This window comes from Myripristis murdjan, chromosome 12 (assembly GCF_902150065.1).
Source record: "Myripristis murdjan chromosome 12, fMyrMur1.1, whole genome shotgun sequence".
In the NCBI taxonomy this organism is placed as follows: Eukaryota; Metazoa; Chordata; class Actinopteri; order Holocentriformes; family Holocentridae; genus Myripristis; species Myripristis murdjan.
The window spans coordinates 31,362,954-31,381,713 of NC_043991.1; the positions used below are offsets into that span (position 1 = coordinate 31,362,954).

At 41.2% G+C, this 18,760-nt stretch overlaps 3 protein-coding genes across 3 annotated transcripts; all 3 read left to right on the top strand.

The window, feature by feature from the left end:
- On the top strand, positions 1 to 2,910 carry LOC115369033 (mucin-2-like). Its single transcript, XM_030065533.1, has 3 exons — positions 1 to 72; positions 425 to 504; positions 1,096 to 2,910. The coding sequence occupies exon 3, from the start codon at positions 1,114 to 1,116 to the stop codon at positions 2,476 to 2,478; it is 1,365 nt and encodes a 454-aa protein (XP_029921393.1). The 5' UTR covers positions 1 to 72; positions 425 to 504; positions 1,096 to 1,113; the 3' UTR covers positions 2,479 to 2,910.
- A 4,123-nt stretch (positions 2,911 to 7,033) lies between these two features.
- Positions 7,034 to 9,030, top strand: tmem119b (transmembrane protein 119b). Its single transcript, XM_030065421.1, has one exon. The coding sequence runs from the start codon at positions 7,134 to 7,136 to the stop codon at positions 8,007 to 8,009; it is 876 nt and encodes a 291-aa protein (XP_029921281.1). The 5' UTR covers positions 7,034 to 7,133; the 3' UTR covers positions 8,010 to 9,030.
- Positions 9,031 to 14,341: 5,311 nt separating this feature from the next.
- On the top strand, positions 14,342 to 16,105 carry LOC115369013 (chemokine-like receptor 1). Its single transcript, XM_030065507.1, has 2 exons — positions 14,342 to 14,682; positions 14,819 to 16,105. The coding sequence occupies exon 2, from the start codon at positions 14,830 to 14,832 to the stop codon at positions 15,847 to 15,849; it is 1,020 nt and encodes a 339-aa protein (XP_029921367.1). The 5' UTR covers positions 14,342 to 14,682; positions 14,819 to 14,829; the 3' UTR covers positions 15,850 to 16,105.
- Positions 16,106 to 18,760: the final 2,655 nt, after the last annotated feature.

The following is an 18,760-nucleotide window of genomic DNA, read 5'->3' on the forward strand; positions in this document are numbered from 1 at the left end:
CACGCATGTCCCATACAGCAGCATAGATCCAGCTTCATATCTTATGAGCTCTCTTCCGTCTTCATCAGTGAGGTGAGATATTTGGTTTTGCTAAAAGGGAAATATACAGAAAAGCTAATGGATAAAATGTTGTATTTGAGACTATGTATGGCTTCATTATCTACTCAGTGATTACAAATAAGTTGCAGCCTACCTATTTGAGCTTACTGGAAATGAGCAACCGTCCATTTTCATTTCTCCTCACTGTGAACGGGCACAGTGCTACCATACTGTTGTACTTCCTTGCTGCTGCACACTGAAACCATGCCTTTCTGAGAGAAGTATCTCGCCATGTCTGACTTATCCGAAAACACGATCATACTGTTGCTTAACATTTCCTATTTCTTGTTCAAGTGGTTCTGTAATCACGTGTCATTGCTCGCAGTGTGTTCCCTCAGAGTCACTGAAAGGAGCTGAATTCAGCTTTAACGCCCTCATCCATCCATCAGCTACTCCGTCAGTAAGGTAAGACGGCGAGATTCAACCACATTCAAGATCTGGTCGAATGTGCCAGCTTTGGGAATTTCCCTCTGTAATATGAATGAAATTATGTAACTTTTTAAAAGGCTCTCTAAAAGTGTGATGTTCCATTGTGTTTATTTTTCAAAGGTTGAAAAACACAGTGTATCTAGGTTTTTATATATATTGTTGAATTATAACCCTAACCCTAACCCTAACCCTAACCCTTAACTTGAAACCCTAACCCTAAGCCTAACCCTAACCTTTACATAACAGAAAAATCTTTGTTACAGTTTAATCTGTCTTGTCAAACAGAAAAATAAAACCCACATTGTTATTTTGCATGAAGATTCAAGCAATACTTGTGGGGAAAGATGACTGTTTTATCATGAGATGCTGCTGACATGGCCACTAACAGTCACAAGGCACAATGATTTCCCCCATGTGTGTCTCTTCACCACATCTCCTATTGCAAACACCATTGAAAATTGATTGTAGTTGTAAGCACCCCATTGTATGTGAACAGATTCCTGCTTGTGGTCAGAATGCCGCTGTCATGACAAGCACCAGTAACTCTGAATTGAACTGTGATTTCAGAGCTTTCAGTCAGCCCTGATGTTGGTCAACATGAAGACGTATCCGGCCTTGCTGTGGAGCATATCGTTCATGCTCTCTGTGGAGTCCAGGAGTGCCACTGCATCCCCTCCAAGTGCAGACAGTGCCAACTCTACAATCGCTGCTCAGTTCACGACGGAGAAAGGCACCACCAGCAGTCCAACCACAAATCCACAGCATGGTGACGCAGACCAGCAGCCCCAGCCCACACACCCAGAAAGAACACTCACAGAGACGCCGGGTCCCTCTGCAAAACCTGAAGGAATCAGTGCTCCTACAACCCCTGAGAGCATTGTGTCCTCCTCCACCAGGAGCGCCCAGAGTCCCAGTCCTGATGCAGATACCAGGAGCACTTCAGTAAGAACTACAACCAGCTCGGCTCTGACACAGGGTCATGTTTCCACAGTCCCTCCAGCGCAGACAGCTGCAACACAGCATCCCCACACTGAGAATGTCACGGAACCAGAGAAACCCACCGGGCATCCATCACAACAACACACAGCCACAACTTCAGCTGACACGCCCGTCACAGTCTCTTCAACAGAGGCTGTTTCTTCATTGCAGGGCAAGACTACCTTTACGTCTGATGTCACACCCACATTTTCCTCCACCACTCCAAATTCTACTCCGATTCAATTCTCCCCCCAAGGAGTCAACAGTACCACAGCTGTAACACCAACCAGTACAACAGCTGGCCTTACCACAGGGATGTTCCATCACAGCCCCACATCAGGACCTGCCACCAGAAATGTGTCGTTCGCCACCCATCCTCAGCACTCTTCCAGCACCTTCCAGCCCATTTCTCCCACCAGCACACCGGTCTCCCCTTCAGACCTCTCCAATGCAACAACACCTGGCTCCCCCACTGGGTCTCCGCCTACCACCTACCATACTACCATCTCAAACATTTCTGAAAACGTCTCTACCACGGCTACGTCCAACACTTCATCCGGGGGAGGTGTGATCCATAGAATTCCCAAGAGGTTGCCAGAAATGACAACTAAATCACCCTCGACGACAACCACAGCGCCTCCGAAGGAAACGGGTCGGGACTCGGTGGTGAGCAAGTGCCTCATTGCCATCGCCGCGCTGGCTGGGATGGCCACGTTCTTCATGGTTACAACCATTATCCTCTGCACCAAACTGTCATCAAGGAAGTACCACTACAGCGTGAGGGATTCCCAGCAGGGGACTGAGATGGTGTGTATTTCTGCCCTGCTGTCTGACAGGAGCTGCCCCCATCCAAGCCGCTACCATCCAATCAGTAATGGAGTCCTGCTGCCCAGCACCGAGGGAGACAGCGATGAGGACGGAGGAGATAACCTCACTCTCAGCAGCTTCCTTCCAGACAGTGACCGCGTTTAGACGGAGTTATCATCAGCGTCATTTTCATCTTGTTATGTTAGATATGCTTTCATGATCACTCCGATTGGATGTCACGACTCGCTGCTTCTTGTGTAGATTCATGCTTCCTCTTTGATGCTGGTGGTTTTGCCTCGCTGCACACTCGATTCCTGTGGGGGAAGAGGGACAGAAACCACAAGCAGAAGCCGGGTCATCAAATGCATATGTTAAACAAAGTAAAAACTCCTTCTTTTTTTTTTTTTTTCAAGAATTTGAATATTGCCACTCTTGAAGGATAGATGGTGAATTTAAGTCAGGATGGGAAGAGTGATCAAAGACATTTTTTTAAAAAACAGAAAAAAAGAAGAGGAGCCTGAGCTGAAACCTGATGGTATTTCACTTAGCAACAGGAGACAGGAAGGATTGTATTTTCAAGGGCTGACAGTCCTTCACACACTGCAAAAAGTCAAAATCTTACCAAGATTATTTGTCTTATTTCAAGTAAAAATGTCTTATTTCTAGTCAAAATATCTCATCTCAAGTGAAAATCGTCTAAAAACAAGTTACTTCTGAGCTGATCATGTCTTATTTTAAGTGTAATGAGATATTTTGACTAGGAATAAGACATTTTTACTTGAAATAAGACAAATAATCTTGGTAAGATTTTGAGTTTTTGCAGTGCAGACACTTTTCAGTATATGAACACCATTCTTGTACATAGCAATGAATTCAGTATTTTGCTTATCGGTGAACTTTTTGTAACTTTATCTCTTTGTCCTAATACGGTTTCTGCCTTGTATTTATTTGGTCTTTATCTAAATGTTAAAGACATGTACTGTGTAAATCAGCAAACCTCCTGTTGAATATGTCTAAGATGATACGTCTAATGAGGAATGTGGAATGTGACAAGCTTCTTTGTGAATATGGATTTTGTATTTTATTCTACTCTGTTCTATTCTGTTCTCTGTGTTAAGGGGATTTGTTGAGATACACTTCTTCAGAGAGAGAACCCCCCTCACAATCCAAGGTTGTTCTGTGTCCTCTTGTTGCTGTAAATAGTCTCAATAAAAATGTGCACATGGACCCCAGCCTGGTCCCCCAGATGTCTGACTTTATGAAAGGCTTTTCTTTTAGCCTGGATTTAGTCCGATATTCACTTCCTCTTGTGAAAAGGAAAGAGCCCTGAATGCTCATATGTAGCCAAGCTTTCCAACTGTTTTTTTTTTTTAAGTTCAGTGATGTGCAGATGAAACACTCACAAATATCAACAGAGCTAAAATGTAAACACAGAGCGTGCATGATCTCATCTCACTGCCTCAGTGACCATATAAAGCTACACTCATCGTGATTAATCACAAATATAGTAGACTCGCCAAACACGCATTCTCTCTCTCTCTCCCCCTCTCTCTCTCTCTCTCTCACACACACACACACACACACACAGTCACAAACACATGCACATGCACACTCTTTCCCACTCTTTCCCTAAAGTGGTCACACACACTGTGCGTCTTTAAAGGCATGCCTTTTGACAAGAACACCCTCCACATTGTTTCTAACAGTGTTCAGCGTGTGCCCGGCTCCATCCCCTTGCTCTGGGCTGTTACGGATGTTGTGTCCCCACAGGAGCCATTAACCCCTTCCTGTGTTAGCTGGTCAGTCTTACCACAGGACTCTTTTTTTAATCACAGCAGGTCTGCATCAGTGTCAGACGCTGAGAGGTACGAGGCGGAGCTAGACGGTGGGCCTGAGGCTCCATCCTTTCAAATCCTCACTACAGAAGTCGCCTACATGTTGGATGTGAATGTGAGGTCATATGGTGGAGTGTGTGAAATCCTGTGTACAAGGCTATTGTTGAATTATGTGTCTAAATTAAACAGAGACACACTCATTCAAACCACCATGTTCCATCTTTTAGTGGACCAGTGTTTCTCTTCACTGCAAAAACTCAAAATCTTACCAAGATTATTTGTCTTATTTCAAGTCAAAAATGTCTTATTTCTAGTCAAAATATCTCATTACACTTAAAATAAGACATGATCACCTCAGAAGTAAATTATTTTTAGACAATTTTCACTTGTTTCAAGTGAAAATTCACTTGAAACAAGTGAAAATTTGCTTGTTTCATTGGCAAAATTTGCCAGTGGAAAAAGTGAAAATTCACTTGAAATAAGTGAAAATTAGCTAGAAACAAGAAACAAATTTTGCCAATGAAACAAGCAAATTTTCATTTGTTTCAAGCAAATTTTCACTTGAAACAAGAGACAATTGTCTAAAAACAAGTTACTTCTGAGCTGATCATGTCTTATTTTAAGTGTAATGAGATATTTTGACTAGAAATAAGACATTTTTGACTTGAAATAAGACAAATAATCTTGGTAAGATTTTGAGTTTTTGCAGTGCTGTGATGAAAACAAAAGGGCAATCACATTTAGATCTTTGTCTGTTAATATCAGAATCACAATCAGAATCAGAATGAGAAATACTTTATTGATCTCCAAGGGGAAACTGGGTATATCATGTATAAGTTAGAGAATATTGTTTCACTCTTATGTGTGTGCATTGTCTCGGACCTTGCACGTCCAGCACTGGCACAGGAGAGCAGAGGAAAGTCCCCTGCCCCCACTGCACATTATAAACTCCTACCTAACAAGAACAATCTGTGTGCAGGCCACAGCACAGCCACTCTCAGGGAAACTGAGAGACAGAGGGGGAGGAGAACAGAGGAGAGGGAGAAGGAGGGATTTGTCCTCGTGTAACAACGTCTTTTTGGACCATCCAGACAAACCTCCGGCCTGAAATATGAAACTGTAGAAGTGGCGTTGTTCACCAGGCACCAGTCGTCTCTCCTGCTCGCCCTCACTTCATTCCTCCGGCTGTTTTCACTCATCCTCAACCAAACACAGCTCCCCGGGAGACTCCTCTTCTGTGTGTGACCGCCAGAGTTGGGTTGGTGAGTTTTGACTTTTCAAACTTTTCAAAGTCTGATCTCATGGTGTATTTTTTCCTAACACATTCGCTTCACAGGCCGTCATGTTGCCTCACATGATAACTCAGAGGTGGTCGGGCTGATGTGACAGCGTCGTGGTGCTTTCAGGTCAGCATCTGTAGCTTCAGGATGAAAGGACAGCTCAGTTTAAATTGCACCAAATACAAAATGTAGATCACAGTTTTATTTTTCCTTCCACTGTCAAAAATCTCCATCTGTCCAGGAAGCTATGCTCATGGTTATGAGTACTGCGTGTAATTTCTGTCTGTTAAGAGGCTCACTGAACAAAATACAGAGGTACAACAATAAATAAGACACTAATAAAAAACAGCATTTGTTTTGGGATCTCTCTTAGCTCATGGGCTCATCTTCCAAGAGCTTCCACTCAGCAAATCACTCATGGTGGAGATCCACTGGATGTGTGTGTATAGCTGCTTAGTGTGTATGTTTATGTGTCTCACTGCACAGGCATGTTTAACAGTGCATGTGCAGTCTTCGGCGAATGGGTGATTCATTTAAATAAACTCCCATCGCCCTTTCCAGATGAGCACTGTGCATGTGTCCATGTGGCCCAGCTTGCACACAGATGGAGCAAAAGAAGGATGAAAAGTGTTACAGTGATAAACTTTTTGACCAATGAAAGCAAAGCAGGGTATAACTGCATTGTCCTCTATATTTTTAAGTATCAATTGTCTTTTCTTTGACTCTGGCACAATAGGTGGACATCAGCAACAGCATGTGTGTTCAGCCGACACGCTGTAATCCAAATGTAGTTTGGGGTCATTGATTTAAGGGAACAGTTAGAATGAAGCCAGTCTACTTAACTTTACGCAGGGCTCAGTATATTTCAGACAAGGTCTTTGTAACCAAACACATTGCTTTTACACTGCAAAACCTCAAAATCTTACTTTTTTTATTTTTTTTATTTATCTATTTAGAGAGGACAATGCACATTGATTGACATTACTGTAAATGCGCCAGTGTTAGCCAGAGGCTAGTTTACAACCGCAGTCCTCCGGCATGATGTTAAGATTATTTGTCTTATTGTCTTATTTCAAGTCAAAAATGTCTTATTACTAGTCAAAATATCTCATTACACTTAAAATAAGACATGATCACCTCAGAAGTAACTTGTTTTTAGACAATTGTCTCTTGTTTCAAGTGAAAATTCACTTGAAACAAGTGAAAATTTGCTTGTTTCATTGGCAAAATTTGTTTCTTGTTTCTAGCTAATTTTCACTTATTTCAAGTGAATTTTCACTTTTTCCACTGGCAAATTTTGCCAATGAAACAAGCAAATTTTCACTTGTTTCAAGTGAATTTTTGTCTAAAAACAAGTTACTTCTGAGGTGATCATGTCTTATTTTAAGTGTAATGAGATATTTTGACTAGAAATAAGGCATTTTTGACTTGAAATAAGACAAATAATCTTGGTAAGATATTGAGTTTTTGCAGTGTATATAATGGGCCATACAAACATGTGAAACTTAAAAAATGGATCATGCTGTGAAAAACTTAACTTGTAGAAACTCTAAAGTCACAAATATTGTTTTACAAATGGTTTATCTGGATATATTTTACAAAAGGTTTATTTACAAGATGGTGTGTGACATCCAAATGCATAAGCACAAATCACTGACAATTCCCTAACAAAATACATCATTCCTTGCAGATTCTGTGGAGAACGATGCTCTTGATGGCGCTCCATCTGATCAGCCTGTTTGCTGTATTTAGCATCAGCAGCAGTTTTGCCACACCCCTGCCTTTACAGGTTTCACAGGAGGGAAGTGCAGATGGGGAAGATACTGGCAACTTGGTCCCTTCCCCTTCGCCAGCGGCCACCAGCCACCTTTCCTCTGAGTATCAAACCACACCTGGTGGCCACACGCATGTGGATACTGTCTTCCTGAATCAGGTTGTGGAATTCCTGCAGAAGAACCTGCTCTTCATTATCGTTGGATGCACTCTCATCCTCGTTACATTCTTTACTATCTGCGGCCTGGTCTTCATGAGCCACAGGCGGAAAGTCAATGCCTACTACCCTTCTTCCTTTCCATCAAAAATGTATGTGGACCAGAGGGACAAGACTGGGGGTGCTAAGCCCTTCAGTGAAGTGCCAGAGAAACCCCTTCATGGCCAGGAAAGTGAGCCAGTGGACTCTTGTAAGCAGCTCCAGGCAGAGATCATGAGGGCTACCAAGAGCCTGCGGACACCAAACAAATCCCTTGATCTGCAAGAAGGAAACGACCCCAGTCAAAAAACAGCAAAGCACGGTCCTGAGGACAGCCCCAAAACAAGTGGCAGTATCCTAGAAAAGGAGCTGCCACATCATCTTGAGCAGAAGGAGCTGTGTCAGCTCTCTGACAACCAAGCAGCTGTGAGCAGCAGCCCAAAGCCTCCTCTGATCCCTCCAGAGCAGGCGTGTCCAGAGGATGATTCAGACCGGCCTCCATCTGGCCCAGGTCTCTCAGCAGCCCCGCAGGACGACAGGTTCACATCACAGCACATTCACAGTGATTCAGCAACACTTCAGCTGGTCACAGGGGAGAAAACTGCCTTCTGACTTACTATTCTGAGCAATCTGAATCCACAAGAGGCAACCTGTCAAACCTTGCCAAAGTGTTCCACAAATTCCCAAAGGCAAATACAGCAAATGATTCTGCATTTCATACAAAATTGTCAATTTTGTGTGATACAGTATTTTTATTTAAGATGTGTGACTGGAGTGTCTGAAGCATTGCAGTAAATGTTATACATGTAGCAAATCCATAATGCCTTAGACAAAGCCTGTAAAGTTACTCTGAGCATATCATGACAAAGTGAGATCATTGTATGTGCACCACTCATAGTGTCATCTTTACCATCTGGCACAAAGACTACTTCTTATTGTATGTGAGGGTTTTTGAGTGCCTCGGAAATTTGTTTGGCCAAAGATATGTTGTGGTCTAAAAAGCACCAACAAAGGACAACTGCAGTAAACTCCATTGTATGTTGTTGTCCCAAAGACTAAACGGTTTTGTGTACCTTTGTGTAATACACTGAGCTTTCATCTTTAACTACCAAGCTTTAAGCTGTGCAGATCAATATTTCAGTTATAGTACAGTTAAGTTGCTAATGGCAGATATGAACAAATAGTTAAATTGGGTGTAAATGGCCAATATTAAAGGTGTAAACTGACAATAAATGTAAATAGTCTGTGACAGTAAAATCAATATTTCATTTTGGTTTACACACAAGAAAGTGCTGGATTAGTAAAATTGAGGGGGTAATTAAAATTAAAATAAATATTCTATCAGCAGAAATACAGTATTTTAATTTACTGTGCAGATTGTTCAAAGTATTTCACTCATTACAGAAAGTCAAATAAATCAATCAGTCAATAAATAAAATATGATTCAGGATCGTTTTATTTCAGGCAGAAAGCATGCAGGAAGCATTTCTAAAATGTAACAACAATCAATCCAGTGGACCCTTTCATGGTTTAAAACCACTTGTGCATCTCAAAAGAGCAGTGCAGAGGGTGTGAACAGGATACTGAGACAGCCTTCACTTTGATCAATATTTCCACTGCAGCAATTAATAAATCTCAAAGAGCAAAATCATATATCATCTTCATCAATCATCTTCCACGATGTTGAAAATAAGGCTTCACTCTGTACCAGTCACCCAGTCAGTGCTTACATTGTGCGTTTACGTGACAGGCTAATTAAATAGGGCTGGACCATCACAGACAACTACAGAGGCCTGGTGTCAACACTGTGCTATAAGATGAGTTGATGTATAAGTCATCAGCTCAATAAGGGTGCCTGATTAATAATACAGGAAAGTGAGGTGGTGATCCAGGACTACTCCATCTCCTCCCTTGGCAGTAGAAAGCAAAACAAAGATGCCCAGTGCTGCAAGACAAATGATGTCTCTAATTGCTAGCCTTCACTGCCTCCTGCTGGTCATCCTGCTGTTTCAGACGGTAGTCAGCCAGGGCAGCCTTGATCGCATCCTCTGCGAGCACTGGTAGGAAGAATTAAAAATACAATAAATGTGTACAGAAATATATGCAAAAATCAGATAAAAAGTTTTTTTTCTTTATCAGACATTACAAATATTTATTTTGAAAAATCTTACTGGAGCAGTGCAGTTTAACCGGTGGAAGACTGAGCTCTTTGGCAATATCAGTGTTCTTTATCATCAGGGCTTCATCAACCTGAACAGAGAACCACATAGTGTCATTAACCCCACAACAATACTACGTATCAGAAATAAGCAGGGCATTGAAACAATTCAATGGGCATTCAACAGGAAAGGTATATGATAAGTTAACTTAATCAGTGTACTATGTGTGAATGTTGACTCACCGTCATGCCCTTCACCCACTCTGTGGCCAGGGAGCTTGAGGCAATGGCAGAGCCACAGCCAAATGTCTTGAACCTGGCATCCAAAATCTTGCCCTGGTCATCCACCTCAATCTGTAAGATTAACATTTTTACTCATCTGAATTGACTACCTCTCATAATCAGATAATTTTACAAGTGACTGATTTCATTTCTGAAAACTAGAAACTATTATTTGTTTTTTGACAAAATCATTAAAATGGCTATTCATGGAAAATGCCAAATTGTTATTTTTTTCTTGGAAAACAACAAAGGAAGTTTAGTATAACACTCCAAATTAATCAGCAATTGAAGTCTTATCACAATGCTGAGCATCAAGAGTATAATGTAATACAACAAATAAATTATATCAGGGCGGTGTGATGTTTTCAAACACAGTTGTAGTGTTTGTAGTGACAAACATACCTGAAGCTTCATTACATCTCCACATGCTGGAGCGCCCACCAAGCCTGTCCCAACATTCTTGGAGTTTTTATCCAGGGAGCCGACATTTCGTGGGTTCTCATAATGATCCACCACCTTGAGGAGAGCAAACACCAGTATATTTACGTGAGTTAAAACATCCAATAATACTGAATAAATACGATGAGATCACGACCTAGAGTGCTTCCTGCATTCTGATAAAATAAAAAATATGGGTTTGAACCCAGGGGGTCTTGTATGTTGCTGTTATGCAAGTATGCATTTTCTTCATTACATAAGGGAAGCGGAGTTAAATAGATTTGGACAGGATCTCCTTGTCCACAATAGTTAATTCCCTCTGCATCCTCCTCCTGCCCAAGTTCCTGCTGAGTCATTCTGAAAACAACAGAAAAGAGCTAAGCTTATATCACAATGCCAAACGGGTCCAAAAAGGGCAGAGATAAATAAAAAACCTGACTTTAGTCTTGCCAGTTTGAGCACTGAAATGAAAATTGTAGTCCGACGGTCACTTCATGCTGGTGTGATGTATTATTTTAGGAGCTTTGAGGGTTACATGTCTAAAAACATATCAAGTACATAACAGTTTTTCCAGCTGGTGTAACAATTTTTTGATGCTCGGTGGCTCAGACTTTGCTCCACCCAAATGTGACCTTAAAGTGATCACAGCATAGTCCATTATTACTTCATTTCTTCTCTCCCACAAAATGTTTTCACAAACTTCCATACAATTTGTACGAATCCAGATATAAAGAGAATATACATACATTTGCAAACATAAAGTAACTTTACCTGTCTTCAAAGGCTTCAAAGTAAACCACTGACTACATATTGCATCAGATGGCCACAGTTGAGCAATATAAGAGACTCAAACCTCTAAATATGAATATTATGTCAGATTCTTGATATTGCAGTGAGGATGAAACAGCTACACAATAACAACGTATCAATGCCATGACTGCTTGCCACACAGACAATCCCAAAGCTTATTAAGTTCAAGTTCAAGTATTAAGGCTGTGGCACTAACCTGATGAGAACAGATTAGTGGCGTAATTCAAGTCTTTGGCTTGCTAAATGGTAACTTATGCGACAAATGTTATGGTTGTTTTTGTAAGGGCTGCTGTTTCATAAGCCACTATCTGCCTCTTTCTCATCAAGACCCCCGCCCCTGTCCCTCTTTCTCTTTGCACTCAGATAATGTGACACATTTGGTTATGGTTATTTGGTTACCATGTTCCTCTGACTAACCTAGATAACATAACCAATTGTAGCAATATTAGCTCCTCGTAAAATTGATATTAAAGTTATGTTGACATTAACTATCACACGGCGGACTAGCAAAACGACAGGCTGCTGTTAGCCTGAAAATGCAGTCTCCTGTCTGAGAATACAACAGACAATGTACCTTCTTGTGATAGCAGCACTGGGTTATGAACTCCGGAGCAGAGAGCCTCCTGTTGAGAAAAGCAAGAGGGCTGATGCACGTCTTCACTACTGTCCCCGCCATGTTCACCAAGCTAATGACGCACTGTGAAACTGGAGATTAGGCTCGAACCTCCTGGACCAAATAAACGTCACCGTGAGGGGGAGGGGCTAAAACAGCAACAGGGAGAGAGAAGTGCGCGTGCGTGGGTTGTATAAGCAAAGCATTACGAGAGTGGGTCAGCTATGTGATGCTAACGTCAGGGGGCAGCAAACTAAACCATGTAACAGTCTAACGAAAATAGAATATATCTAAATACAATCTATATATCTCTAGATAGATAGATAGATAGATAGATAGAGTGGTGGCCATGATTATTAGGACACCTGACAGATGTGAAAATATTGACATTTTTGTTGCTTCCAAAAAATGATTCCATTTCATAATGTTCATGAAACACACAGATGGTTGCTCTGAGCACAACAAATATCAGACGAAGTGAGTCTTACTGTTTTTATCTACTTTTAACTTTAATATTTGGTATGTCCACCTTTTGCAGTAATTACAGCAGCATATCTCTCTGGCACTGTGTCAGTATAGTTCCTGAGAACCTCAACACTAATGTTATCCCATGCCTTCTGCAACTCAAGCCATAGGCTTTCCTTTGAATGTACAACAGATCTGTCCAGTTTATTGTCCAACTCGCCCCAAATTTGCTCAGTCAGGTTGAGGTCCAGACTTTGAGGGGGCCAGTCCATCATTTTCAATGTTCCAGCAGATTCCTTCTGTCACAGGTAGTTCCGGCAGTTGTTAGAAGAATGTTTAGGGTCATTGTCCTCTTGGAAATTAAATCCAGGCCCAATAAGACGACTCCCAGATGGTACTCCGTGCCTCACCAGAATGTTGTGGTACACTTTCTTATCCATGATGCCATTCATTTTCACTAAGTCACCTGTTCGTGAGGCTGACATGGCACCCCACACCATAATACTACCCCCTCCGTGTTTAACTGTTGGCAAGAGACACTCATGTTTATATCTTTCCCCCTCCCTCCGTCAAACATACACTCTTCGCTTGTTGCCAAACTGTTCAAACTTGGACTCAGCACTTTATACCAATCTTCCTCTGTCCATTTCTTGTGTTCTTTTGCAAATTTCAGGCGTTTCACTCTATTTTTCTCTTTCAGTAATGGTTTCTTTGCTGCTATTCTGCCAACAGGTCCTTCTTCTCCCAGTTTCTGACACCCAGTTCTTGCACCATTAGTCAATGTGGTGTTGATCTAATAACACAGTTCTCGTGAGGTCTTTCTCCAGTCCTTAAGACTGAGAATTTTGAGATGCTTCACCTGTCTGAAAGTTTCTTTTTTCCACCTCTCCCCTTTCGGTTCTGGTGTGAATTGGTGGCATCAAAGCAGTCTAAAGTGTACTTTACAATACTTGGACTGCATCTCAAATCCTTGGCTATGCGGCGGAAACTCCAGCCAGCATCAAAAAGGGCCTTTATTCGAGCCCGTTGCTCTCTTGTTAGCTCCTTCTTCACCTTAGCCATGTTCAAAGAACAACATGTGCTTCAAGACTACTTCTAGAGGCTTTGGATTTAGACCAATTGGTGTTGTGACCTCAGTGACAAAACCCTGGTGTTACCAATCACTTAAGGAGCAGTACATGCCTTTTACATTCAAAAGAGTCACACAGCTGTGTCCTAACACTCTTGCATCATCATCAATTTAACCACAGTCACACCTGACAGTGATTACACAAGTAATTTGGCTTCTTCTGTGAAGGAACATGATTGTGTGACACTGACAGTGAAATAGGCCTAGCTTGTTTTTTCTGAGGAATATGACCTAAATCTCCATATGATGGCTCTATTCTATGGTTTATAGAGCATAATGATGGCTCTGAAGATATTTCATTCATTTTATGGGTATTTTAATGGCCTATAAAGAGAGAGAGGGAGAGAGAGAGAGAGAGAGAGAGAGAGCATTCAGGAAGTATTCGGACCCCCTTCACTTTTTTCACTTTTGTGATGTTGTAGTCTGATGCTACAATCGTTTAAATTAATTTTTCCTCTCATTATTCTACACTCAGTACTCCATAATGATAGAGTGAAAACTGAATTTTAGAAATTCTGACATAATAACATATCACACTGACATAAGTATTCAGACCCTTTGCAACTTGAAATTTAGCTCAGGTGCCTCCCATTTCTCTTGATGCTTGCTAAGATGTTTCTACACCTTGATGAGAGTCCACCTGTGCTAAATTAAATTGATTGGACATTATTTGGAAAGACAGAGAACAGAGAAGGATGGTGTGTGTGTGTTTGTGCGTGCGTGCGTGCGTGCGTGCGTGCGTGCGTGCGTGCGTGCGTGCGTGCGTGCGTGCGTGAAATTCGGACATTGATGGTGGCCCCCCACCTAAAAAGCCAATCAAATCCCAAAGGATATGTGCAGAATAACTGCAGAATAATTAACAAATGATTGGGATACATACATTTGACAAGGAAAGAAGTCAGTTATGGCTCATTTTATCCAATGGCCCCTGCATGACCTCTTGATTTTCAAAACCTGTCCCCTGGCTTGAACTATTTGGCAACTAGCTCTCACCAGTATCTTATTCCTCAGTGGGTAACAGGTGATAAAAACAGAGCTATTGTTGGATGGCAGAAAGACAGATAACAAGCTATAAGGCTTTTGGTCATTTCCACTCAGTGCACACAGCCATTCTCCTATGACTGTGTGTCTCTGCTCTGAGCATAATTCTTATCAAAATTGTGTGACAACACTGTACAGGCTTTTTGTCTTGCTGTTGTTGGGTTGGAATTATGAATCATCTCCATGACAGCTAGCTTTTCAGTTGTTCCATGACATGGTAAATGGTTTGTCCTGTCATGACAAATTGATTTCATAAAGGTTTTAGAGACTCTGCCCAGGAAACAGAAGGGAGAAGTTGCTCTCAGAAAGGGGACTTTCTACAAGAACTGCTTCCTCACAGTCACACAAGGTGAGTGCTCTAAGGACAATCTTATAATTATTATAATTTATTTTTCAATGTGTTACACTCAAAAATCTTTTCTTATTAACCTTGTGTTGTGTTATTATATGCTTCTGTGTTTGTAAACCAGTGTATTTTGTTTCAGGAGTTGTAGGCATGGAAGGCTTGGAGGACTATGTTGATTATGAGGATTACGTTCCAGACAACAAAACCGATTTCAGCTCCTCTTCAGATGAACCAGAAGCTTTCACTGCCACTAAGTCCTTTTTGACTGACACACTCGTGGCAATCAAAATTATCATATGTGTTATTGGGCTTGGAGGAAACGGTGTGGTCATCTGGATCTGTGGCTGGAAAATGAAAAGAACGGTCAACACTGCCTGGTACATCAGCCTGGCCATCTCAGACTTCTTGTTCTGTGCCTGCCTGCCCTTGGAGATAGTTTACATGGTCACCTCACATTGGCCTTTTGGGCTGGTGCTATGCAAGCTCATGTCTTCGGCTCTGTTTCTCAACATGTACAGCAGTGTTTTTCTCTTGGTTCTGATTAGCGCTGACCGCTGCATCATAATTTCGTTTCCTGTATGGTCACAGAACCACCGGAAAGTACAGACAGCATCTACAGTTGTGGTCCTTATGTGGGTCCTCTCTGCCATCTTAACCTTGCCTGCACTGGTCTACAGACAAACAAAAATCCACGGGTCTGTCACACAGTGCTACACTGAATACATGTCAGTTTCGAACCACAAGGCAGTGGCACTGACGCGATTCATCTGTGGCTTTCTGATCCCTTTCCTACTGATTGTCTTCTGCTGCTCAGTGCTGTGTGTGAAGCTGAGAAGTTTAACCATCAAGTCCACAAAGCCTTACAAGGTCATGGCTGCACTCATCTTGTCGTTTTTCATCTGCTGGGTTCCCTACCAAACCTTTGTTTTGCTGGAGATAGACATCAGTAAGCACAGCCTGGAAATAATTCAAATTGGACTGCAGGTGGGAGGCACTCTGGCTGCAGCAAACAGCTTCATCAACCCAGTTCTGTATGTGTTTATTGGTAATGACTTCCAGCAGACCCTAAAGCGGTCTTTTATGTCAAGGATAGAGAATGCAATGGCAGATGATTGTCGCACAGGTGGTCTGAATCCCTCAAAGTCCAAGTCAATGGAAATCTGTGAATGAAATGTATAAATATTGTTATGGATGACCAGGTGTATTTCATTGCTATAAATAGATGTAACATGACAGAATTAACCTATAGTAGCATGTAACAATGTAAAAATTTTGCACAACAATCATTACAATATTGTACTAGAAACGTATTTTAAAAATGTGTATGTTAATACATCTGCTTGGCCCAGTGTTTTTCATTATAATTCTCAATTCCAATAAGTTATTTTAAGTTATTTTTGGACTGTGTGCTCATATGAGAAGATGTAGTGGGTGAGCCTTTAATAAACATCGATTTCTCTGATGCCATAGCAATTCATTGTTTATTAACACAACAAATTAATGGTGGACACTAAAAGATACACAGTGCAATAAATTATGTCACATTCAAAAATCACAGATAGCACCGAGAATTTAAGGCAAATCAAAAACTGCTTGGTTACTGTTGGAAGCTGATATCATAATAATTCATCATTCATGTGGCACACTTTGAGAAAGACTGGTTCCTTGTAGAGCATGGTGCCCTTTCTTTATGAGATGTGTTAGCCAACAAGGTGGAAGTGAAACAGTCACATTACTGTCTGTGGCAATTTAGGAAGAGCTGTCAGATGATTGGGGCTGAACGCTGAAGCCAGTGTGTGTCCAGGTGGCATCTACTGAGTCCCATGGAGGGCAGCAGGAGGGGCATTTATATCAGAAACTGGAGATTATTCGACTTATTTGTGTCACTTCAAATCGTGTCACTGTTTATGGAAGTGAGGATACAAGTATGTTCTGTCCAGACTATAGAGATTATGTTATTCACTGCAATAAAGCACATAAAATAATAGAGGTAGGGGTTAGATAATGGTTCCTTTTTCTGTTTGTCAGAATTTTAGGAAGTGAAAGTTCCTTGCATGTCATTTTAGTTCCCCTGAGTCAACAACTTTGAGTCAGCAACTCAAACATTAGATGATAGAACATATTACACAGACCTGAATGGTTAACCCATAAAGACAAATGTTCTTTCAAGTACCACATATGTGGTGGTGAAATAACCAAAAGAGATGATGACCTATCTCCAATGTATGACCTTTGTTCTAAATCATTGCACCATTACAGAGATTTATTTTGTAATATCATTGCACTACTATTATCTAAATTGAAACAGTTTAGAAGAGGAAACAAGTACAAATTGTAAATGATTTAAGCCTTAAAAAGCCTTAAAAAAAAATTTAAATCTATATATCTATATCTATATCTATCTATATCTATATCTATATATGTATATATAGATAGATAGATAGATAGATAGATAGATAAATAAATATATATAGATAGATATAGATATATAGATATAGATATAGATAGATATATAGATATATATCTATATATCTATCTATCTATATCTATATCTATATATATATAGATATACACTATATTGCCAAAAGTATTCGCTCGGCTGCCTTCACACACATATGAACATGAGTGACATCCCATTCTTAAACCATAGGATTTAATATGATGTGGGCCCATCCTTTGCAGCTATAACAGCTTCAACTCTTCTAGGAAGGCTTTCCACAAGGTTTAGGAGTGTGTTTATGGGAATTTTTGACCATTCTTCCAGAAGTGCATTTGTGAGGTCAAACACTGATGTTGGACAAGAAGGCCTGGCTCGCAGTCTCCGCTCTAATTCATCCCAAAGGTGTTCTCTCGGGTTGAGGTCAGGACTCTGTGCAGGCCAGTCAAGTTCTTCCACACCAAACTCGCTTATCCATGTCTTTATGGACCTTGCTTTGTGCACTGGTGCGCAGTCGTGTTGGAACAGGAAGGGCCATCTCCAAACTGTTCCCACAAAGTTGGGAGCATGAAATTGTCCAAAATGTCTTTGTATGCTGAAGCATTAAGAGTTCCTTTCACTGGAACTAAGGGGCCGAGCCCAACGTCTGAAAAACAACCCCACACCATAATCCCCCCTCCACCAAACTTTACACTTGGCACAATGCAGTCAGACAAGTACCGTTCTCTTGGCAACCACCAAACCCAGACTCGTCCATCAGATTGCCAGACGGAGAAGCGTGACTCGTCACTGCAGAGAACACATGTCCACTGCTCTAGAGTCCAGTGGCGGTGTGCTTTACACCGCTGCATCCGACGCTTTGCATTGTGCTTGGTGATGTAAGGCTTGGATGCAGCTGCTCGGCCATGGAAACCCATTCCATGAAGCTCTCTACGCACTGCTCTTGAGCTAATCTGAAGATCACATGAAGTTTAAAGGTCTCAAGCTATTGACTCTGCAGAAAGTTGGCGTCCTCTGCGCACTATGCGTCTCAGCATCTGCTGACCCCGCTCTGTGATGTTATGTGGCCTACCACTCTGTGGCTGAGTTGCTGTCGTTCCCAATCGCTTCTACTTTGTTATAGTACCACTAACAGTTGATTGTGGAATATTTAGTAGCGAGGAAGTTTCACAACTGGACTTACTGCACAGGTGGCATCCTATTACATTACTATTACAGCACCATGCTGGAACTCACTGAGCTCCTGAGAGCGACCCATTCTTTCACAAATGTTTGTAGAAGTAGTCTGCATGCCTAGGTGCTTGATTTTATACACCTGTGGTCATGGAAGTGATTGGAACACCTGAATTCAATGATTTGGATAGATGAGCGAATACTTTTGGCAATATAGTGTATATAGACATAGATATAGATAGATAGATAGATAGATAGATAGATAGATAGATAGATAGATAGATATAGATATATAGATATATATAGATACACACACACACACACACACACACACACACACACACACACACACATACATACATTCATACATACATGGATAGTAAATGATTAGAATGTTAATGAAAAAATGAGGACATTGTTAGACTATTCACAAAGTTCATGGACAACGAAAAATTACTTGTACATGTTTTC

What these genes read in the sequence shown, in the direction of transcription:
- LOC115369033 (XM_030065533.1), top strand. Translation starts at nt 1,114, where the DNA reads ATGTTGGTCAACATGAAGACGTATCCGGCCTTGCTGTGGAGCATATCG.
- tmem119b (XM_030065421.1), top strand. Translation starts at nt 7,134, where the DNA reads ATGCTCTTGATGGCGCTCCATCTGATCAGCCTGTTTGCTGTATTTAGC.
- LOC115369013 (XM_030065507.1), top strand. Translation starts at nt 14,830, where the DNA reads ATGGAAGGCTTGGAGGACTATGTTGATTATGAGGATTACGTTCCAGAC.